This window comes from Bufo gargarizans, chromosome 2 (genome assembly GCF_014858855.1).
Source record: "Bufo gargarizans isolate SCDJY-AF-19 chromosome 2, ASM1485885v1, whole genome shotgun sequence".
Taxonomy (NCBI): Eukaryota; Metazoa; Chordata; class Amphibia; order Anura; family Bufonidae; genus Bufo; species Bufo gargarizans.
In genome coordinates, this window is record NC_058081.1 from 212,348,128 (window position 1) to 212,373,499 (window position 25,372).

A 25,372-nucleotide genomic window follows, 5' to 3' on the forward strand; every position below is an offset into this window, starting at 1 on the left:
GGGCCACTTTAAGTTACCAGTCCCCCCTGATCTAAACCATGGAAAAATACTTTCAAAATACATCAAAGCACTGGTCATCAGCACCAAGGTCCTATGGTTCTTATTGAATAATTCAATCACACAGTTTTTGGGATTGTAACAGTCTTAGGCCTCATGCACACGACCGTTGTGTGCATCCGTGACCGTTGTGCCGTTTTCCGTTTTTTTTCACGGACCCATTGACTTTCAATGGGTCCGTGGAAAAATCGGAAAATGCACTGTTTTGCAGCCGAGGCCGTGATCCGTGTATCCTGTCCGTCAAAAAAATATGACCTGTCCTATTTTTTTGACGGACAACGGTTCACGGACCCATTCAAGTCAATGGGTCCGTGAAAGAACACGGATGCACACAAGATTGGCATCCGTGTCCGTGATCCGTGGCCGTAGGTTGCTTTCATACAGACGGATCCGAAGATCCGTCTGCATAAAAGCTTTTTCTGATCTAAGTTTTCACTTCGTGAAAACTCATTTCCGACAGTATATTCTAACACAGAAGCGTTCCCATGGTGATGGGGACGCTTCTAGTTAGAATACACTGCAAACTTTGTACAAGACTGCCCCCTGCTGCCTGGCAGCACCCGATCTCTTACAGGGGGATATGATAGCACAATTAACCCCTTCAGGTGCGGCACCTAAAGGGGTTAATTGTACTATCATATTCCCCTGTAAGAGATCAGGGCTGCCAGGCAGCAGGGGGCAGACCCCCCCCCTCCCCAGTTTGAATATCGTTGGTGGCACAGTGTGCCCCCACCATCGCCCCCCCTCCCTCCCTCTATTGTATTAAATCGTTGGTGGCACAGTGTGCCAACCACCATCGGCCCCCCTCCCTCCCTCTATTGTATTAAATCGTTGGTGGCACAGTGTGCCAACCACCATCGGCCCCCCTCCCTCTATTGTATTAAATCGTTGGTGGCACAGTGTGCCAACCACCATCGGCCCCCTCCCTCCCTCTATTGTATTAAATCGTTGGTGGCACAGTGTGCCAACCACCATCGCCCCCCCCCCCCTCTATAGCAGTAACATTGGTGGCAGTGTGCGGTCTCAACAGTAGAAGATTCATACTTACCTGCTTGCTGCTGTGATGTCTGTGACCGGCCGGGAGCTCCTCCTACTGGTAAGTGACAGTTCTTTAGCAATGCGCCGCACAGACCTTTCAATTACCGGTAGGAGGAGCTCCCGGCCGGACACAGACATCGCAGCAGCAAGCAGGTAAGTATGAATCTTCTACTGTTGAGACCGCACACTGCCACCAATGTTACTGCTATAGAGGGAGGGGGGGGCGATGGTGGTTGGCACACTGTGCCACCAACGATTTAATACAATAGAGGGAGGGAGGGGGGCCGATGGTGGTTGGCACACTGTGCCACCAACGATTTAATACAATAGAGGGAGGGAGGGGGGCCGATGGTGGTTGGCACACTGTGCCACCAACGATTTAATACAATAGAGGGAGGGAGGGGGGGCCGATGGTGGTTGGCACACTGTGCCACCAACGATTTAATACAATAGAGGGAGGGAGGGGGGCCGATGGTGGTTGGCACACTGTGCCACCAACGATTTAATACAATAGAGGGAGGGAGGGGGGGGGCGATGGTGGGGGCACACTGTGCCACCAACGATATTCAAACTGGGGAGGGGGGGGGCTGCCCCCTGCTGCCTGGCAGCCCTGATCTCTTACAGGGGAATATGATAGTACAATTAACCCCTTTAGGTGCCGCACCTAAAGGGGTTAATTGTGCTATCATATCCCCCAGTAAGAGATCGGGTGCTGCCAGGCAGCAGGGGGCAGTCTTGTACAAAGTTTGTAGTGTATTCTAACCTGAAGCGTCCCCATCACCATGGGAACGCCTCTGTGTTAGAATATACTGTCGGATCTGAGGTTCACGATGTAGCTCATATCCGACAGTATATTCTAACATAGAGGCGTTCCCATGGTGATGGGGACGCTTCAAGTTAAAATATACCATTGGATTGGAGAAAACTCCAATCCCATGGTATAAAAGAACTCCAGACTTTACATTGAAAGTCAATGGGGACGGATCCGTTTGAAATGGCACCATATTGTGTCAACATCAAACGGATCCGTTTGGCTCCGCACGGCCAGGCGGACACCAAAACGACTTTTTTTTCATGTCCGTGGATCCTCCAAAAATCAAGGAAGACCCACGGACGAAAAAAAGGTCACGGATCACGGACCCACGGACCCCGTTTTTGCGGACCGTGAAAAAAAACTGTCGTGTGCATGAGGCCTTACAGTGGCTACAGAATAGTGCATAAGATAACCATCAGACATGTGGTATTCTGGTTGCAGGCCCTGGTTCCAGCAGTAATCCATGTTCTGAGACATACCATGGAGCACATCCCCACTCTGAGCCCGAAGTTTACTCTGTTGTGGATTTTATTTTGGCTCATGGCAATGTGAAGGCTATGCTTAGCATACACAGCTACTCGCAGATGCTTCTTTTCCCTTATGGCTACACTAATGATCTTGCACCTGACCACGAGGAGTTGGTAAGACTGAAATACACATCAGACTTAACGCATAAAAAATAAAAATCTTCGAGAGCACTGATAAGTATGGGTAGAAATGACAGATTTAACACAAGAGACACATTTATCTAGGTTCCCTACTATGAATATAATGTAAACTATTATTTGCATCCTTGGGGTTGTCCCACTATAGCATATGGCATTTATCATGTACAGAAAGTTAATACAAGCCACTTACTAATATATTGTTATTATCCATATTGCTTCCTTTGCTGGCTGGATTCATTTTTCCATCACATTATACACTGCTTGTTTCCATGGGTTACGGCTACAGCTGCAGCGCAGATACGAGGCTGCTGGTACGTGAGCTGCTGCACATGCGTGTCTATGTGCCCTCCCAAGGTCTCGGCCACCAGAGAGGCCAGTGCTTTTTCCTATAGTGTACAAGCACGACCACCACTGATGAATTGCAGGGTGGTCTGTAACCATGGAAACGAGCAGTGTATAATGTGATGGAAAAATTAATCCAGCCAGCAAAAGAAGCAATATGGACAATCACAATACATTAGTAAGTACCTTGTATTATCTTTCTCTACATGATAAATGTCATTTGCTGAAGTGTGACAACCCCTATAATATCATATAGTAGTTCACGCAATTGGTAAGTGCATAGCATCATGGTAGTCCTGCCAAAGACAAAAATGTCAAGATATGGGATTGGGATATCACAGGATTGGAGTTAAGATGATCATGATACGGAAGCTATAACTTCTGCCTTCTGTAGCTTATTTATTTCCCTTTGCAAATGTGGCTTAAACCATATTCTACTATGCTATACAGAAATTGTCTTTGTGAATTCCTCTCCCCCGTGGGGCTCATAGATTTCTTATTTCACATATACTTGGGCAAAATATTGTAGGATTTTAACAACATTTAGCAGGACTGTAGCTAAATCTTAAAAGAGGCCAATTAACTTATCAGTAGGGTTATGTGGACTTGATAGAAAACTGGAGTACCTGGGTAATCCAGCACAGGGAGACCATACGAACTCCATGCAGATGGTGCTCCTGGCTAGATTTAGGCCTAGTTCACACGAACGTGTGTGATCCGTGGCCGTATTGTGGGCCGCAATACACGGCCACAGTTCCGTGTGCATTCCACATCATGGATGCAGACCCATTCACTTCAATGGGTCCGCAAACCCGGAATTGTGGAACGGCCGCACGTTGCGTCCGGGACTTCCGTTCCGCAAAAAGATAGAACATGTCCTATCTTTTTGCGGAACGGGCGGATCACGGCCGCAGCAAGGGCACGGGTCACACACGTTCGTGTGAACTCGGCCTTAAACCTAGATTCCTACTAACTATGAGTCACCAGAGTCCCCTTCATAGTTATGCAAAATACAGAAATAAAAGAGGCCATATACAAAGTCACACACTTGAAATGCATGAAAATATTAGAATATTATTCAAGCCAAAAAATACAAACATTTAAAAAAAGGTGAGCTGCACACACTACCTATAATGCAAGCCTCAATCCCAATCTAATGCTAGACCTGGACCAGTCAGATATACATGTAATGCAATACAATATAGCAGAACCAAATGAGTACCCAACAAGCATAAATACAGAAGAAAATAAAAAAACACATATAGGATATGTGTATATATATATATATATATATATATATATATGTAAAAAATAAATAATGATTGTATACCAACTGTAATAAGTAAATGGTCCCATCATATCCTGCCACACATGTACACACACTTTGATAGATTATACACACATACAAAAGTCATTAAAGGGATTCTGTCACCTCCCCTAAGCCAAAAAACTATTTTAAAGCAGCCATGAAGCACAGCTTACCTGGATTAGGCTGTGCTCTTTTATCTTGAAATCCGTCCAGCAGTTACTGCAAAAAACGACTTTGATTGATATTGTAGGAGAGTCCCCGGAATAATAATGGACGGACGATACGTGCCACCAGAGGTCCTGGCCTCGGTGGAGTAAGAACCGGATCATTGCGGTTACAGCGGCGAATGCTGCTGGCGCAGCGTGTCCGGGCCGGTTCTTACTGGGAACAGGTAAAGAGTGGGGGGGGTGCCTGTTCCCCACGGCCAGCCCAGGTTTGTTGGTGGAGCTGGGCCTTTAAGAACCCAGCCTGCTGATGATGGGGGTGGGGTGTGTCTTGCTGAGCTGGAGATTTCCACAGACAGAGTGAGTGCTGATAAAGGAGAGTCTGGGCGCAGCACACATTGAAGGATAGCTCTGGGACCTGTGGTGCTACAAGCCAAAGGGGCTCTGGCCTGAGGGAGACAAAGGCAGATAGCCTAGAAGCCTGCAGAACTGCTGTGGTCTGTCCAAAATAAGGTGACTCAAACCTGCTGTTTATTTTCTATGGAAGGACTTTTGTTCTATGCACTATGTGGATATGCACCTGTGTGGTCTGCACATTGCCTGTTATGCCGTTGGTGTGAATAAAGTCACAGTGTATCACAAAGACTGTCTATGATTGCCTCAATACTGCCGCCGCTACCGTAGCCTACCACGAGCACATCCCCACAATTGGTGGCTTGGAGCGGGCATTCCTGCAGTGAGGCAGGCCTGAGGCAAAAGTTGTGTTGGACTGCATGTCATATATCAGGCCTGCAAGTTTTATGGTTCCTGACAAGATGGAGGAGGCCATTAAGCACCTGATTCAGAGTAATGTACAGCAGCAACAGGCATTGCAGGCTCAGAGGGAAAGTAATGAGCTACAGCAAAAAAGACATGAGGAGGCTATGTGTGCACAGCAGCAAACAAACACTCTCCTAATGCAGCAGCTGGTAGCCATGCAAGAGTCGGTGCGAACATCCCTGCAAGGAGTTTTAACTGCGACAACCCCGACTGTGTCTACCGACAGGGACAAAGTCCGATCCGCCCTGAGGAAAATGGGTCCGGGAGATGATATAGAGGCATTCCTGATGGTATTTGAAAGAACCGCGGAGCAAGAGAGGCTGCCGTTGGAGCAGTGGGCCGAGGTGGTGGCGCCTTTTCTGGTGGGGGACGCACAAAAGGCCTATTTTGACCTCAGCTGCGATGAGGCAAAGGACTATGAGAGGCTAAAAGCTGAGGTGTTGGCCAGGTTGGGGGTAAACACCTATGTGCGAGCGCACAGGGTGTATCAGTGGGTGTTTGCCGAGTCCCGACCCGCCCGGTCACAAGCCTATGACTTACTTCACCTAGTAAAAAAATGGCTTCAGCCTGAGATATTGAGCCCTTCTCAGATGGTTGAAAGGGTCGTGGTCGACAGGTTCGTGCGTACCCTCCCGAGAGCCATACAGCGCTGGGTGGGACAAGGCGATCCAGGCAACCTGGAACAACTGGTTAGCCTGGTGGAGAGGTATATGGCCACTCAGGATTTGGGGCGGGACTCAGCGGTACTACCGAAGTCACGTCAGCCCCCGCTGCCGACCCGGGATCCTGAAAAAGGGATCCCACCACATAAGGAGGGGAGTGGATCTCCAGTCCGTGGGAGGAATACCCTGGGGAGGAGGGAGGCTGCGAGGATCAGATGTTGGCATTGTCAGGACTGGGGACATGTGGCATCCAACTGCCCTAGGGCATCCGAACCCATGGACTGCGGGTTCGCTCGCCGGTCCTCTTTTTATGCCCAACCGGTGTATATAGCTGACCCCCTGCTGGCGGCGGACAACCCTCCGGTGTGTGATGTCGTTGTTAATGGACACTCCGTGCAGGCCCTGCTGGACTCTGGGAGCCTGGTAACTCTGGTCCATGAGTCGCTGGTAACGGAAAAACTCCCAGAAAGGCGAACCCTTACCATTGTCTGTATACATGGGGATCGCAGGGAGTATCCCACCACTAAGGTTACCCTGGCAGTGTGTGGAAAGGAGGTACCACATGTCGTCGGGGTGGGGAGACGGCTCCCTTATGCCGCAATATTGGGGAGGGACTTTCCCCTGTTCTGGACTTTGTGGAGGAACGGGTTGCCTACCTATGGGGAAGGAAAATGTCCAGGTCCCGAGCCCGAGGACCCCGAGGCAGGGACCCCAGCTGTAGGGGTCACCGTAGAGTGTAACCCTGACCGGTTTCCCCTAGAAGTATTGGCGGGTGAGACAGTAGAAAGTTTGTCCATCCTGGATCTGGAGGTACCCCGAGAAACCTTCGGGACCGCACAGCTCCAGGATTCGACGTTATTGCGGGCTAGAGAAGGTGTGTCGGTGGTTAATGGTGTTGCCCAGCGTCCCGGCGCCGATACCGTATTTCCTCACCTGGCCTATAACCAGGACCTGTTATATAGGGTAGACAAGGTGAGGCAGGAGGTGGTGGAACAACTGGTGGTGCCCCAGCCTTACCGGCGAATGGTCTTGGATTTAGCGCATGCGCATGTGTTGGGTGGTCATCTGGGGGTTAAGAAAACACTGGAGCGAATTCTACAACGGTTCTATTGGCCTGGGATATATGAGGAAGTCCGGAGGTTCTGTCAGTCCTGTCCAGTGTGTCAGCTGACTAGCCCCCAACCTCACTATCGCAGTCCACTGGTACCTATGCCCATTATAGAGGTGCCCTTCGAAAGGATCGCCATGGATCTGGTAGGCCCCATTATTAAGTCAGCCCGAGGTCACCAACACATCCTGGTAGTGTTAGACTATGCCACTCGCTATCCGGAGGCGGTCCCATTGCGCCATACGTCGGCCAAGGTAATAGCTAAAGAGCTCATGAGTATGTTTGCCCGGGTGGGGATACCAAAGGAGATTCTGACGGACCAAGGGACACCCTTTATGTCCAAAATAACAAAGGAATTGTGTAAGCTATTAAATATTAAACACCTGCACACGTCCGTCTACCATCCCCAAACCGATGGGTTAGTAGAACGGTTTAATAAGACCCTGAAGTCCATGCTAAAAAGAGTCGTGGCTAAGGACGGGAGGGATTGGGACTTACTGTTGCCCTATGTTTTGTTTGCGGTACGGGAGGTGCCCCAGGCGTCCACGGGGTTCTCGCCCTTTGAGTTGTTATATGGGCGACATCCCCGTGGGCTACTGGATATCGCTAAGGAAGCATGGGAGCAACAGCCTACGCCTCATAAAAGTGTGATAGAGCACATAGGAAAAATGCAGGACCGAATAGGGGTCGTGTTGCCGATCGTCCGTGAGCACATGGAAGCGGCACAACTGGCCCAGAGTCGGGTATATAACCGAACCGCCCGGGTAAGGACATTTCACCCGGGGGACCGAGTTCTTGTACTCGTGCCCACGGTCGAGAGTAAATTCTTGGCCCGGTGGCAAGGACCCTATGAAGTTAAGGAGAAGGTGGGCCCAGTTGATTACAGGATATACCAGCCAGGGAGGCGGAAGCCCGAACAGGTATATCATGTGAATCTACTAAAACCTTGGAGAGACAGAGAGAATTTGTTTGCAGACAGCCCGCCCTCTGTCGGGACGTCAGGGAGTGACCCGGGGTCACCAGGTGTTCCGGAGAACGCCGCTGGGGTGACGATAGGGGACGGACTGTCGACCAAACAAGCACAAGAGGTGAAAGAATTTGTTAGTCGGAATAGGGACGTATTCTCTGACCTTCCTGGACGTACCACCTTGATCGAGCATGACATTGTCACCGAGCCCCGGGTGAAAGTCCGCCTAAGACCATACCGAGTACCGGAGGCTCGGCGACAGGCCATTTCGCAGGAGGTAAGATCGATGCTACGTCTAGGGGTCATAGAAGAGTCAAAGAGCGAGTGGGCTAGCCCGATTGTCCTTATTCCCAAACCGGATGGTTCATTACGGTTCTGTAATGATTTTAGGAAATTGAATGAGGTATCAAAATTTGACGCCTATCCCATGCCTCGGGTAGACGAGTTGATAGAGCGGCTGGGAAAAGCCCGGTATTTTTCGATCCTAGATCTCACGAAGGGCTACTGGCAGGTACCTCTGACGGAGGCGGCAAAGGAGAAGACGGCCTTTGTCACCCCGGAGGGGCTTTTTCAGTATAGGGTGTTGCCTTTTGGGTTGCATGGCGCTCCGGCTACGTTCCAGCGTCTGATGGATGTCGTCCTCAAGCCCCATCACCAGTATACCTCCGCGTATCTGGATGATATAGTCGTGTTTAGCCCAGACTGGGAGGGTCATTTGTCAAAACTTCAGGCAGTGATAGATTCTCTAAGGAAGGCGGGGTTAACTGCCAACCCAAAAAAATGCTCGGTGGGACTAGAGGAAGCTCGCTATTTGGGGTATGTGATTGGACGCAGAGTCATTAGGCCCCAAGTAAATAAAGTTGAAGCAATCCGGAATTGGCCCAGGCCTCGTACGTCCAAGCAAGTACGGTCATTTTTGGGCCTGATTGGGTACTACATGAGGTTCATTCCCCATTTTGCCACCTTGGCAGCCCCGTTAACCGGCCTCTTGAAGGGTAGAAAGTCGGTGATGGTTCGCTGGGGGGAGAAGGAGGAGGAGGCGTTCTCCCGTTTGAAGTCGGCCCTATGTGAGTCCCCAGTTCTGGTGACGCCCGACTTCAAGCGGGAGTTTGTAGTTCAAACAGATGCCTCGGGAGTAGGACTAGGGGCTGTGCTTTCCCAGGAGCTCAACGGGGAAGAGCACCCCGTGGTTTTTCTAAGCCGCAAGCTTACCCCAGCAGAAACCCGGTATAGCATTGTGGAGAGAGAGTGCCTCGCCATCAAGTGGGCACTCGAGTCTCTCAGATATTACCTTCTGGGGAGAAGGTTCCGTCTGGTGACCGACCACTCCCCTCTCCAGTGGATGAGTCGGGCTAAGGAGGGGAGCGCTCGGGTTACCAGGTGGTTCTTGTCCCTCCAGAACTTTAAGTTCACTGTTGAGCACAGGGCCGGCCGCTTACAGGGGAACGCAGATGCCCTGTCCCGGGTACACTGCTGTGCATGTGTTCACCCCCTCAGGCTTGAACAGTATGTTCAAGCCCTCAGGGGTGAACAAAGGGGGGGGATATGTAGGAGAGTCCCCAGAATAATAATGGACGGACGATACGTGCCACCAGAGGTCCTGGCCTCGGTGGAGTAAGAACCGGATCATTGCGGTTACAGCGGCGAATGCTGCTGGCGCAGCGTGTCTGGGCCGGTTCTTACTGGGAACAGGTAAAGAGTGGGGGGGTGCCTGTTCCCCACGGCCAGCCCAGGTTTTTGGTGGAGCTGGGCCTTTAAGAACCCAGCCTGCTGATGATGGGGGTGGGGTGTGTCTTGCTGAGCTGGAGATTTCCACAGACAGAGTGAGTGCTGATAAAGGAGAGTCTGGGCGCAGCACACATTGAAGGATAGCCCTGGGACCTGTGGTGCTACAAGCCAAAGGGGCTCTGGCCTGAGGGAGACAAAGGCAGATAGCCTAGAAGCCTGCAGAACTGCTGTGGTCTGTCCAAAATAAGGTGACTCAAACCTGCTGTTTATTTTCTATGGAAGGACTTTTGTTCTATGCACTATGTGGATATGCACCTGTGTGGTCTGCACATTGCCTGTTATGCCGTTGGTGTGAATAAAGTCACAGTGTATCACAAAGACTGTCTATGATTGCCTCAATACTGCCGCCGCTACCGTAGCCTACCACGAGCACATCCCCACATATGTAAATGTGTCCTGAAGGTGCCCAGAGGGGCGTTTTTTTTTCTTCTTAGAGAGCCCAGTACCGCCCCTCTTTCAGTGCCCAGCCCGCCTTCCTTGTACTGTCTAACCGCCGCCCCCAGCCTGCCACAGCCTCTCCTCCCTCTCCTCCCCCTCCCTCACGCCGAACGAACTCTCGCACAGGCGCAGTACCCACTGAGGGCTGCGCCAGTGCGATCAGCAGGAGACTGAGGGCAGCAGCTTCATCTTCGTCACTGGGCATGCGCCGAGCCCAGTGACGTCCGATGCTCGCTCTTCCCTCAGTCAGCAGGGAAGAGCGAGCATCGGACGTCACTGGGCTCAGCGCATGCCCAGTGACGAGGATGAAGCTGCTGCCCTCAGTCTCCTGCTGATCGCACAGGCGCAGCCCTCAGTAGGTACTGCGCCTGTGCGAGAGTTCGTTCGGCGTGAGGGAGAGGGAGGAGAGGCTGTGGCAGGCTGGGGGCGGCGGTTAGACAGTACAAGGAAGGCGGGCTGGGCACTGTAAGAGGGGCGGTACTGGGCTCTCTAAGATGAACAAAACGCCCCTCTGGGCACCTTCAGGACACATTTACATATCAATCAAAGTCGTTTTTTGCAGTAACTGCTGGACGGATTGCAAGATAAAAGAGCACAGCTTAATCCAGGTAAGCTGTGCTTCATGGCTGCTTTAAAATCGTTTTTTGGCTTAGGGGAGGTGACAGAATCCCTTTAAATTATGATTTTGCATTCTATATTAGTGTGCCTGCTTTGTGAACTGTAATAACTGAAAATGGAGTCAGATTTATTTGACTATAATTTAATGGAAGATGTGCTTCAAATCTCATTTTTTATGTTTCTGTACATTCTGTGTACGGAAATGGTCACAGAAAAAATATATAGAACATAATGGGGATTTTAGGTTGGTCTACACTAATCAGTACCTGACTAAGCACAGATTCTTTACTCAACAAACTTCATTATGTTCTTAGACGGAATTGGCCAAGCAAACAGCTAATGCTCTGGCGTCTTTACATGGAACTCAATATACCTATGGAACCACTATTGCCACCATTTGTAAGTACCTGAATGCAAGAATAATTGTATTGTGTAGGGTCTAGGATAAAAATGTGACAATTGTATCCTCTAAGCACTAAATATCTCTTCTGTCCTACAGTCACTGATGACAAAACATATCAGCCAATAGTCCCAGCTGTTTCATTCACAGAGGATTAGATAGATTGTTGTCTTTGAATGTATTGTTGAAAATTACAAAGAATTGAAACTCAATACAATGGTCCCTCAAGATACAATAAAATCGGTTCCGGCACAACCATTGTAAGTTGAAACCATTGTAACTTGAGTCCATGACTCTATGGAAAACTAGTAAGTGGATCCAAAGACATAAATGTCATCCTGTGAAGATTTATGAAAAATAAGCAGATAACTAAACCACATAAAGCAAGTCCTTACATATAACAGTCAGGAATAGATGCTGGAAGCTGTAATCACTTTCTATGATGACGACTAGAGATGAGCGAATCAAATCCAACTAATTTGTTCGGAATTTCAGGATAAATTCGATTCACTGCGGAGCCAAATTTCCTCCATTTGCTTGCGACATGCCGGCCGCCTCCATCTTGATTGAAGATCTCAGCCGAAATACATATGACGTCACCACGCTGGCCGGCATGACAATGTCATCTCAGGCCTTGTGATATTTTGCGCAAGATCTTCAAGCAAGATGGCAGCGGCCAGCCCGTCGCGAGCAAATGGAGGCGCAAGTATGATTTAATTAGTTTTTTGTTAATTTTAAACTGTATTATTACTCTCAGATGCCGCAATCGTGTATGAGCGCGGCATCTGAGGGTTACTATTGCAGCTCCCTGTCATTGCAACTGCTACTTAAAAAAAAAAAAGCGCTTCGTGACGATGTACAGTAATTGTCACAAAGCTAATTTTTGTTGTAAAATTCGTCGAAGCAGCCGAATTTTCCACAAGTTCGCTCATCTCTAAGGAGCTTCTTCTGGGTCTTGTATAGCACACAGTGACCCAGAAAGTAAAATGGAGCCACCCTCATCTGACATCCAAAGGTGCAGATAGAGGGCAGTACAGGACATGTAGTACCACACTGTACTGTAAAGATATGCTTCTATATACCCAATATAAGTGTTTTACCAGAGAAATCACTGTTGATTAGTTGGATCTGAGTCCAAAGATTTGTATGTTGAGTCTTACAATGCCTCAAGAGAAACCATTGTAAGATGAAAATATTGTATCCTGAGCCCATTGTATCTTGTGGGATCACTGTATATATTGCAGAACTTTTTATTATGTGTGTGTGCATCTGACATAGCAACAACCAAGCAGTTATATAATGTTTAATTGGAATATATTATTACATTGTTGGAGTCTTATATCTTTGCAAATAATGTTCATTTTCTTTATTGCATTTTCTTCAGATCGAGCGGATGGTACAGCAACTGACTGGGCTTATAATAATGGCATAAAGTATTCCTACACCTTTGAGTTGAGAGACACTGGAAGATATGGTTTCATCCTTCCAGCAGAGCAGATCATACCCACAGCAGAAGAGACTTGGCTGGCACTCATGACAGTTATGGAACATGTAAAAAATCACCCATATTAACTCATATTAACTTTTTTTTAAAGCAATACATTCATTATTGCCTTTGTCACTGGACACTTTTTGTCATTTTTCTTATTATTTCTCTTAGCAGCGAATAGGTTAGCTTTTGTAATTGACATACGGTACACAGTAAGGCCACATTTGGGCCAGTTTTCTCAGTGATAGTGACATACAGATTTCAGTAGTATGCAGGAGCGTAGCTATAGGGCGTGCAGAGGTAGCAGTCGCAACCGGGCCCAGGAGCCTGAGGGGCCAGAAGACCCTTGTGCCACATAATAAGACACTGGTATTATAGAAAGTGCATGCAGGTCTCAACTCTGGCTGAAGGGAAGGGGTTAGGGTAAGAATTTGGCATGAGGAGGGTTCCATTAAAATTTTTGCCTCAGGCACAACGAAGGCTATGTGCTTCCCTGCCCCTGGCCACAAAGCACTGAGGGAAGGGGGCCCCAAGCTGAATTCTTGCACCAGGGCCCATGAGCCTTTAGCTACGCCCCTGGTAGTATGTAATCAAGCTCCCAAGGCAATCTATATATTAAAAACAGTTTTTACTTAGACTCTATAAAAATTCATTTTCATTTTTGCTGCAGATATTATGAATAAATATAATAATCATAAATGACATAATTTAATGAAATCATAGTCAAAATAAAAATACATATTATGAATGGTGAACAATATACCAGAATTTTTGATCTTTATACCATTATTTTATATTTTTTACATTTATTAACATCAGTTGTAACACAGATGTATATATACTGTATATATAAACAAATTCTGAAAGGGTCTAAATAAATACTGTTACTATAGGTTGCCCTGAGAGCCCAATTGCATACAACTATATTTTGCTACTGATTTACTAGGGTTACTAAATAAACCAGTGCGCTCTGCATCTGTCATGTCATGCTGATTTCAAATCACATACACATTTCAGAAAAAAAAGTTATACATTAACTAAACTCCATAAAGAAGAAATTCTATTGTACAATAGCTTTAATTAACAGATTCCTATTTAAAAAAAAATAAAAAAAATTTTATGCTTTAAGAATACATACATCGGAGGTGTAAACCAAAATCCTCCCCAAAAATTGAATAGAGATATTAACAACAGGTGGAGGATCACGAACCTCCAATAGGAATTATTATTACTAAAACATAACATGTCAGTAAGTCAATGGCAAGTTGCAGGTCATATGGCAATTCAAAAATTATCACTGTTCTGGAGTGGGTTGGACATTAGTTATCCAGCGATCACTCTTATATGCGGGGTTGAGCAAAGATATAATATCGTATTTTAGGTTTACTGTACTCTAATACCTCTGTTAGTTTTCCAGTTGTGCCAGATTTTTGTGAATCGCTCTCTTTTCCCAGGAAGAAATTTCTTCCAATCTGTATATCTGATCTACTTTAAGTAACCAAGGTTCGCTAGATGGGATGTTGGGGGAGAGCCAGTGCTTCGGGATGAGAAGTCCGGCTGTGCTGATTAAATGCCTGAACAGGCCTAAATTGGATACTTGTTGGCCCCGTGTGTATAAGTTTAGAAGGGCTATTTCCCAGGAGGGTTGGAACATTGTTCCACATATTTGGTTGCTAATTTGGAAAAATTCCATCCCACCATTTTAGGTCCACCAGATGTGGAAATAAGTGCCCCTAGCTCTTGAGCATCTCCAGCATGTATCCGAGTCCGACATGGAGTATAGGCATGTTTTGTCTGGGGTCTTATACCATCTTGTGATGGTTTTATATCCATTCTCCTGTATTTTTACGCATCTGGATGTTTTGTGTGGCGAGATAAAGATATTGTCTACTTCCCGGCTGTTGAAAGTTTTATTTAGGTAGCCTAATAAAAGCTGGAGTGGTAGAGTTAGCTGGGGTTCTCAATCTGCTATAAAGCTGTGAGATACAGTGGGATGCGAAAGTTTGGGCAACCTTGTTACTCGTCATGATTTTCCTGTATAAATCGGTGGTTGTTACAATAAAAAAAGTCAGTTAAATATATCATATAGCAGACACACACAGTGATATTTGAGAAGTGAAATGAAGTTTATTGGATTTACAGAAAGTGTGCTATAATCGTTTAAACAAAATTAGGCAGGTGCATAAATTTGGGCACTGTTGTCATTTGATTGATACCAAAACCTTTAGAACTAATTATTGGAACTCAAATTGGCTTGGTAAGCTCAGTGACCCCTGACCTACATACACAGGTGAATCCAATTATGAGAAACAGTATTTAAGGGGGGTCAATTGTAAGTTCCCCCCCTCCTTTTAATTTTCTCTAAAGAGTAGCAACATGGGGGTCTCAAAACAACTCTCAAATGACCTGAAGACAAAGATTGTTCACCATCATGGTTTAGGGGAAGGATACAGAAAGCTGTCTCAGAGATTTCAGTTGTCTGTTTCCACAGTTAGGAACATATTGAGGAAATGGAAGACCACAGGCTCAGTTCAAGTTAAGGCTCGAAGTGGCAGACCAAGAAAAATCTCAGATAGACAGAAGCGACGAATGGTGAGAACAGTCATAGTCAACCCACAGACCAGCACCAAAGACCTACAACATCATCTTGCTGCAGATGGAGTCACTGTACATCATTCAACCATTCGGCGCACTTTACACAAGGAGATGCTGTATGCGAGAGTGATGCAGAGGAAGCCTTTTCTCCGCCCACAGCACAAAAAGTGCCGATTGAGGTGGGCTACAGCACATTTGGACAAGCCAGCTTAATTTTGGAATAAGGTGCTGTGGACTGATGAAACTAAAATTGAGTTATTTGGCCATAACAAGGGGTGTTATGCATGGAGGAAAAAGAAACCAGCATTTCAAGAAAAACACCTGCTACCTACAGTAAAATATGGTGGTGGTTCCATCATGCTGTGGGGCTGTGTGGCCAGTGCAGGGACTGGGAATCTTGTCAAAGTTGAGGGACACATGAATTCCACTCAGTATCAGCAGATTCTGGAGACCAATGTCCAGGAATCAGTGACAAAGCTGAAGCTGTGCCGGGGCTGGATCTTTCAACAAGACAACGACCCTAAACACTGCTCAAAATCCACTAAGGCATTTATGCAGAGGAACAAGTACAACGTTCTGGAATGGCCATCTCAGTCCCCAGACGTGAATATAATTGAAAATCTGTGGTGTGACTTAAAGAGAGCTGTCCATGCTCGGAAGCCATCAAACCTGAATGAACTAAAGATGTTTTGTAAAGAGGAATGGTCCAAAATACCTTCAACCAGAATCCAGACTCTCATTGGAACCTACAGGAAGCGTTTAGAGGCTGTAATTTCTGCAAAAGGAGGATCTACTAAATATTGATTTCATTTCTTTTTTGTGGTGCCCAAATTTATGCACCTGCCTAATTTTGTTTAACCCCTTCACGACCGCAATCTGTATATATACGTGATAGCTGCACATACCCCGTGCAGCTACCACGTAAATAAACGTTCTGGCAGTTCTTTAATCCAAGCGCTGCAAAGCGCTTGGATTAAAGCTTCTGCCCCTGCCCTGCTGCTGTCACGGACAGCATACAGTGCAGTAATGCCGGCAAGGGACCAATCAGAGTGGCCCCTTGCCGGCAATCGATCCGATTGGTTAGTCTGTGCAGACTAACCAATCGGATCGCGGCAGTGAAAAAATGCCGGTTTCAGGCTCTGATCTGCGCTCTGCAGATCAGAGCCTGAAATCAGTGTCCTCGTGCCCCCCCCCCATCCGTGCAGCCCCCCCCCCCAATCTGTGCAGACGCCACCTGATCTTTGCCGCATCTCCATGTCCACAGTGCCCCATCGTGTGTCCTCCAGTGCCCCCTCCTGCTGGCCGTGACAATTTCAAGGCCCCCCCCCCCTTCCAGCGCTGCCAGACCCCCCCCCCCCCCTCGGTCTGCCCCCATGCTGTGCTTGATGGCGGCGGCTCCATTCCTGAACCGCCGCCATCATCAGAGTGTCAGCTCTATGCTGACACTCTGCTGTAACCCCAGAGATGCCGCGGCAGCGGCATCTATGGGGTTAATGGAGGGAGGGGGCTCCCTCTCTCCACCATCGGGGCTGCTGCGCTGCGATGGCAGCCCCGATGGTTGCCCTGGCAACCGGACGCTTTGCAAAAGCGTCCGCTGTTGCCACCTACAGGGCATCTGAATGTATTACACTTTGCAATGCAAGAGCATTGCAAAGTATAGTACAGCCATCAGCCCCACTGGATCTTCATGATCCAAGAGGGACTTGATAAAAAAATTTAATGTGAAAAAAAAATAAAAGTAAAAAATAAATAAAAATGTAAAATTAAAAAAATGCCTTTTTTTCCAAAAAAAAAATAAAAATAAAAAAAAACAACACATATTAGGTATCACCGCGTCCGTAACGACCGTCTCTATAGAGATATCACATGATAGACCCCGTCCGATAAACACCATAAAAAAAATAAAATAAAAACTGTGTAAAAAAAAGCCATTTTTGTCACCTTACATCACAAAAAGTGCAACAGCAAGCGATCAAAAAGGCGTATGACCCCCAAAATAGTACCAATCAAACCGCCACCTCGTCCCGCAAAAAATTATACCCTATTTAAGACAATCGCCCAAAAAATAAAAAAGCTATGGTTCTCAGACTATAGAGACACTAAAACATCATTTTTTTGGTTTCAGAAATGCTATTATTGTGTAAAACTAAAATAAATAAGAAAAAGTATACATATTAGGTATTGCCACGACCGTAACGATCTTCTCTATAAAACTATCACATGACCTAACTCCTCAGATGAACGCTGTAAAAATAAATAAATGAAAACTGTTCCAAAACAGCCAATTTTTGCGTCACCTTGCCCCATAAAGTGTAATAATGAATGATCAAAAAATCCTATGTACCCAAAAATGGTACCAATATAAACCTCAACACTTTCTGCAAAAAACGAGCCCCTGCACAAGACGATCGGCAGAAAAATAAAAAACATATGGCGTTCAGAAAACCAATCCAGCACAATCTGCCTTCCAAAAACCGTATGGCATTCCTTTCCTTTTGCGCCCTGCCGTGTGCCTGTACAGCAGTTTGCGACCACATGTGGGGTGTTTCTGTAAACCGCGGAATCAGGGTAATAAATATTGAGTTTTGTTTGGCTGTTAACCCTCAATGTGTTAAAGACATTTTTTTTATAAAATGGAAAATCGGCCAAAAATGTGAAATTTTGAAATTTCATCTACATGTTTCTTTAATTCTTGCGGAACGCCTAAAGGGTTAACAAAGTTTGTAAAATCAGTTTTGAGTAACTTGAGGGGTGTAGTTTCTACAATGGGGTCATTTATGGGGGTTTCCACTATGTAAGCCCCACAAAGTGACTTCAGACCTGAACTGGTCCTTAAAAAGTGGGTTTTGGAAATTTTCGTAAAAATTGTAAGAATTGCTTCTAAACTTCTAAGCCTTCTAACGTCCTAAAAAATAAAATGACATTTCCAAAATGATGCCAACATAAAGTAGACATATGGGGAATGTTAAGTAATAAATATTTTATTAGGTATGACTTTCTGTTTTAGAAGCAGAGAAATTGAAATTTGGAAAATTGTGAATTTTTCCACATTTTTGGTAAATTTGGGATTTTTTCATAAATAAAGGTGAAATATATTGACTCAAATATATGACTATCATGAAGTACAATGTGTCACGAGAAAACAATCTCAGAATGGCTTGGATAAGTAAAAGTGTTCCAAAGATATTACCACATAAAGTGACGCATGTCAGATTTGTAAATTTTGACCTGGACATTGGGGCATCAATGACCCTTGGTCATGAAAGGGTTAAACAATTATAGCACACTTTCTGTAAATCCAATAAACTTCATTTCACTTCTCAAATATCACTGTGTGTGTCTCCTATATGATATATTTAACTGACATTTTTTATCGTATCAAGCAACGATTTATACAGGAAAATCATGACGATTAACAAGGTTGCCCAAACTTTCGCATCCCACTGTAGTTTTGGTAGGAGATTGTGCTTGACTAATCAGGCTTTCAAACCAAGTAAGGGGCCGAAGCAGATTAGTCAAATGAACCTGTTGTTTAATGTACAGCAAGAAGAATGAAACAGCTCTCACCTGCTCTTCATCTACTTTAAGCACGGAACAACTGTACTTGGATGCAGGTATGTGGAAATCCAATAAAAAAGGGAAGAATACCAGCTGAATACGTAGATGGTGCAGCAGTACTTTATTTCAGCGGTTAAAAATTAAACATCCAGTTTGACAATCCAAATTTCGGGCTATTGTGATGTCTGCCCTTACTCATGACATACTGAGGATACATCTGATTCCAGCATATAAGCCGGCCACACAGCTGCGCTTGCAATTAGGCTGTCATGTGACCAAAAAACATGCCGGTAATCTCTTGTATTTTAAAAAGTTCTATACAAAAAAACATATCAAAACATAACATAAAATCACAAAATGTATAGTGGGAACTATACTACATTATTGTTGTAATATTAGATCTAATCTTGTTGGTTTATGTACACCCGGAGAAAATATAGTGAATTCATATTAGGTGGAGAAGTGCCCAGTAGATTGCTCATGTCTTCTATGGAAAGGAGGTGATTGTCCCGGTATAGGTCAATAATCCGGATGTCAGAGTTCTTGATAAAAGATGGAAGACTGTCGCGAAGGGCCTTAGGGGCTAGATGAAGTACATGTCTAACTAATAATGTTGGGGAGGGGTGAGGAATCCCGTATTGTGAACCCTGTAATCTATCTGAAGCTTGACAGGTAGTTTTCATGATAGAAGAGGTATTAGGTTGGGAGAGGAGGGAGTTTATTGTCCCAATAAGAAGGCTCTAAACGAGGATCCTAACATATCTTGTTTTATGGGGACCCACGATTTATGAGGAGGGGCTCTCAGCCAATCGACCACTCTTGAGAGAAGGACTACTCTACCGTATAACTCAGGGTCTGGGATGGCAAATCCCCCTTTCTCTCTAGGGCTTTATAAGATATACAGACATTTTTCTTATTCCAGATGAAGGTCCTAAAAAGGGATCTCAATGTTGCATAAAATGAAGATGGGATCGGGATTAGTAGTGCTGGTTGCAGATATGTTAGTTTAGGTAGTACCAGTGACATGAGGATGTTTTTTCTACCGAACCATAATAGTATGGGTATATCAAGGTTGGTAAGTTCATCCGCGATCTTCTTTAGGAGAGGTGAATAATTTAGAGTGAAAAGTTGGTTAGGATCTGTGCTGATCTTCACCCCTAAACAAGTCAGGTGGGGAGAGGACCAGTTAAAAGGTGAGTCTTGTTCCAGATGTTGTTTGTGGGTTTTTGAGATGCCAGTGCATATTATCAGGGATTTATTGTGGTTAACTTTGAAGTTAGAATGGAGGCTATCATTTTATAAATGTTTAGAAATCTTGGGAAGTGCTGTATCTGGATTACTAACCATTATTAACATGTCATCTGCAAATGCAGCTATTTTGTGCTCTCACCCAACTCTAGAGTTGGAAGAGGGTGAACCGCAGTGAAACCACTTGGAGAAACAAGAATCTGTGAGGTTGGGGTAATGGTTGAGCTTGAAGTGTGTCTCTTGTAGAAAAACGACAGTGGCCTTATCTCTCTTCAGAACCCCAAATATTTGGCTTCTTTTGGAAGGTGAAATGCAGCCCCGTACATTATATGAGGCAATTCTAAGAGCCATCATTGGGTTTATCAAGAGAGACCATCAGCACTGACATGGACTGAAAGTGTTGTGATATGTGCATTATCCAAAAGAGGTATTCATCCTTCAGAGGATCTTGTTGGATCAATTTGAACTGATGTTTGAATAGTCTGACCCGCTTCAGAAGATATTCCAATGACCTGTTAAATAACAAGAAGATAAAACAAACATAAGAAATATGGATATAGACGCGACAAAAGGGCGCCAACATGAGAAGGGGGAAATGGTGTGAAACCGTCAATTGACAACGACTCTACAGTTGACGACAACTATGGAAGGGCCCGGGGTGAGAGGGCACAGGTATGCCATTATCTCAGGGGCCTAGTTGGGCATAAATGAGCCTTTTAAGCTTGAATTCTGGGGAGGGAGGGGTGTAGTACAAGAGAGGAGAGGGAGAACGGGAAATGGAGGGGGTTGTAGTATGAAAGTGGGGGGGGGGGATAGGATAAGATCGAGAATAAGAAAAACAGATATGTGGTATGAATCAAAGGAGGAGATACTTGGAAATACTATGCAAAATGTCCTCTATCAAGATCAACAGGGGCTCGCTACTATTAAGTGGTCAATATAATGTTTGAAAGAAGACAGAGAGGAAAGACATCCAGTGGTTGCTTCAGAAGACCTCTGAGGCGATGCTACTTGGGATCAAAAGTCAGTTCTTTTTCTTCTGGCATAGAGCTTTTGGAGTGGAGCGGGTTTCAAAGGGAGTATTCCTGGGAACTTCTGGAAGAAGGGTTAAGTCTTGAATAAGGTCCCAATCCTCAATTTCCAGATGGGAGATATCCAGCATATCAAACATTGGACCCAGGTCTGTGTGGTTCCGGATGTAAACACATCTACCCTCGAAAGAAAAAGGAAAAGGCCAAATGGGAAAGGCAATCGGTACAATATCTTGTGATTCCTGAGCCAGTGTGTTAGTGATTTTAGGGCTCTTCTCTTTAGGGCTCTTTGATCGGAGCCAAATCTTGGAAGATGCTGACCTCTGTCCCTTTGTATTTCAGAATCACCACTTGTGAGTTACGGGACTTAATCAAGATGGCTTCCTTGTCTTGGTAATTAAGGAAGCAGCAAATAATATCTCTGGGGGGGGGGGGAATCAGAGGCACTTGGTTTCGGACTGAGCGCCCGGTGGGCTCTTTCTAAGGTTATGGACCCATGAGATCCGCATAGCCTTAACTATTTCAGGTACCTCCGGTGTTGTGTCTGTCTCCGGAATACCTCGGAACGGCAAGTTATTTCTTCTCCTCCTTCTTGGTCCTCAAGTTGTTGTGTTGGGCTGAAACAAAATGCTGGAGATAGTTCTCTAATATTTGATTGACCCGCTCTACTTGCCTGTTGGTCTGGGGATGATAACCGAAAGAGAAGTCCAGCTCAATTTCGAGCAGCCGGCAAAGAGCTCTCTAAAGCTTAGAGGTAAACTGGACTCCGCGAACGGAAACTATTTGCGAAGGTAGACCAAGCAAGCAGAATATGTGTCTCGCAAACAGTTTAGCAAGTTCAGCAGCCGAGGGCAGTCCAGCCACAGGAACGAAGTGCGCCATCTTGGAGAACCGGGCAACGACCACCCAGATAGCTGTACATCTGGCAGAGGAGGCCAGATCTGTAACAAAGTCCATGGCAATGTGTTGCCATGGGGCATCAGGAACAGGAAGAGGTAGCAACAGCCAGGGTGGTTTGGTTCTGGAGACTTTATTCTGAGCACAGATGGTGCAGGCAGACACATAGTCACGCACATCCTTAGAGAGTGTGGGCCACCAATAGTGCCGAGACAAAAGTTCTGTGGTCTTGCAGATTCCTAGGTGACCAGCCAGTTTGGAGTTGCGCCCGCAAGCTAGAATACATTTTCTCTTGGCAAATGACACGAATGTCTTCCCGGGAGGGATGTCTTTTACCAGGACAGGAGCCACTGTGATCAAGCGAGCAGGATCTACAATGTACTGGGGCTCCTCCTGCTGTTCGGAAAAGTCAAATGACCGAGGCAGAGCATCCACCTTCATGTACTTCTTGGCCGGGTGAAAGTGAAGTTCAAAATCAAAACGGGAGAAGAAGAGTGCCCACCTGGCTTGGCGAGAGTTCAGACGCCGGGCTGTCTGCAGATATGTAAGGTTCTTGTGGTCGGTGAAGATTATCACTGGATGCTGTGCCCGCTCCAATAGATAACGACACTCCTCCAAGGCAAGTTTTATGGCCAGAAGCTCCCTGTCTACCATACAGTAATTCCTCTCAGCAGGGGAAAAGAGCTTGGAGAAAAATCCACATGTAAACATCTTGCCCTTGGAACCTTTCTGTAGTAAAACGGCACCGGCTCCTATGGAGGAGGCGTCCACTTCTGAAAAGAATAGGCAGGATACATCGGGATGACGCAGAACAGGTGCAGAAGCAAAGTACCTTTTTAATTGGACGAAGGAGTCCTCTGCTTCAGGAGTACAGACTCTGGCATTCACCCCTTTCTTAGTAAGAGCGGAGATGAAAGAGATGAAAAATTCGGGGTTAACTGACGAAAGAAAATTAGCAAATCCAAGGAAGCGCTGTATAGCCCAAAGACACTGTGGGCGGGCCAGTCCATTACTGCATTTAATTTTTCAGGATCGATCTGCAACCCGGCATCCAAGATTATGTATCCGAGTAATGGTACCAGTAGATTTTTCAAAGATACATTTCTCGAGTTTGACATAAAGTCAATTCTCTCTCAACCACTGTAAAACCAAATATACATGCTTCCAGTAGAGGTAAAATCTGGAGAATAGATCAGTATATCGTCCAGGTACACAATCACGTGGACATAGAGCAGGTCCTGGAAGATATTATTTACCAACTCCTGGAATACTGCGGGAGCATTGCACAGACCGAAGGGCATGACAAGATACTTGTAGTGTCCATCACGAGTGTTTTGAAAGCAGTCTTCCACTCATTGCCCTTTCGAATGGGGATATGGTTGTATGCGCCGCGCAGGTCGAATTTTGTAAAGACCTTAGCTCCCCGGATCCTGTCAAAGAGTTCGGAGATTAGCAGAAGAGGGTATCCATTCTTGACTGACCTCGATAGTTGATAAAGGGCCGCAAGGATCCATCTTTTTTCTGCAAAAAGAAGAACCCGGCAGCGGCTGGTGAAGTAGATTTCCGGATAACCCCCCTCTCGAGATTCTCCTTGATGTAATCAGACATCGTTTGGGTCTCAGGAAGTCAGAGTGGGTAGACTCCACCACGAGGAGTAGTGGCACCAGGCAGAAGGTCATTTGGACAATCATAAGGACAATAAGGAGGCAGGGTCTCGGCCTCTTTCTTACTGAAGACATCCTTAAAACTAGCATACTGCTGCGGAAGTCCAGGCAGTTCTACAGGTACAGTAGGCGAGGAAGCAGGTCGGACCTCCCAGGATGATCCCCAACACAGAATCTGACCATAGTGCCAGTCCAGAACTGGAGTGTGCTGACGCAGCCAGGGAAGACCAAGGATAACTGGATTCACAGACTCTGGCAGCACATAGAAGGAGATCATCTCTGAATACAGAACCCCTATTTGCAACTTAAGGGGCATTGTAACAGAAAGCACAGGTTCGGGAAGTGGCAGTCCATTTACGGAAGCCACTGACAGAGGCCTTTCTAGATGGATGGTAGGAAGCCGGTACTGATCGGAAAGAGCTTGCTGAATGAAGTTACCGGCTGACCCAGAGTCCAAGAATACAGGCACAGACAGTGTGTCTCCCTTATGAGAGAGTCACTGGATCTGAAAGTTTCGGAGAGGACCACCTCTCCAACTGACCCTAGACATTGGCATTTCCCGGCTTCTGTGGACAATTACGCACAAAGTGGACCTTTCCTCTACAATACAGAAACAGGTTCTCTGCTTTGCGGAGTAACTGTTCCTGGTCAGGCAATCTAAGGCGCTCTATTTGCATGGGCTCTTCAGATGGGATGGATACTAGAGGAATAACCAGCCTCTGGAAGGATGGAGCCAAACGGGGTGGTCTTCTGGTGCCTGCGACTTCCCTAGAACGTTCCCTGAAACGCATATCTATCCTTGTGGCCAATGTGATCATGTCATTCAGAGTAGACGAACGTCGCGACCAGCTAATTCATCCTTAATTCGGTCAGAAAGGCCCTCCCAGAACACTGCCAATTGAGCCTCATTGTTCCATGCAAGTTTGGCAGCCAGGGTACAAAACTGGATGGCGTACTGACCCACAGACAAGAAACCCTGTCGTAGATGCAGCAGAGCTGATGCAGCGGAGGACGTGCGGCCGGGCTCTTCAAAGACCAGCCAGAAGGTAGCCAGGAAAGACTGCAGATTAGTGGTCTCTGGAAATCCATGTTCCCAAATAGGATTTGCCTAAGCAAGGGCCTTATCAGACAGCAGGGACACAATGAAGGCAACCTTGGACCGTTCAGTGGGAAACTTCTGCCCATGCAATTCAAAGTGGATCAGACACTGGTTTAGGAATCCACAACGGGTTTTTGGATCTCTACCATAGCGTGATGGCATAGGGAGTTGCACACCAGCGGCACACAAATCCAGATTTACAGGTGTGGGAATTGCAGGAGTAGCAGCGGCTGGCGACCCTGCAATAGCTGGAGAAGAGATGGCATCCAGACGAGCAGCAACAATTTGCATAAACTGCATCATGACATCCTTACATTCGCTCTGACACCTAACTTCATGTAACAATTCCTGAACGACAGGCTTGGTGTGATGGCCTCAGGGATCTGATACGAACCAGTGGGTGGGAACCCACTGTGCCACGTGTCCTACCTCCTCTAAGTGCATTGTCCAAGTGAACCCCTCGATCTTCACAGTACCCCTGATGGTGGGGATAGACTTTCCCGAAGGGAACACCAGTTTGCTAACTCTTGAGGAGGATAGGCACACGAGGCAGCTGGTCCAGGTGGACTAGGAGGTACCTGAGAAAGGTACCAGAGGTA

At 46.3% G+C, this 25,372-nt stretch overlaps 1 protein-coding gene across 1 annotated transcript in view; it reads left to right on the plus strand.

The window, feature by feature from the left end:
- LOC122925373 (carboxypeptidase A1-like) overlaps positions 1-12,764 on the plus strand; it is a 35,412-nt gene extending 22,648 nt beyond the window's left edge. The window contains exons 9-11 of the mRNA XM_044276726.1: positions 2,351-2,550; positions 11,107-11,191; positions 12,577-12,764. Coding sequence (XP_044132661.1) covers positions 2,351-2,550; positions 11,107-11,191; positions 12,577-12,764 — 473 coding nt within the window. The remainder of the gene's footprint in view (positions 1-2,350; positions 2,551-11,106; positions 11,192-12,576) is intronic.
- The last annotated feature ends 12,608 nt before the right edge of the window (positions 12,765-25,372 follow it).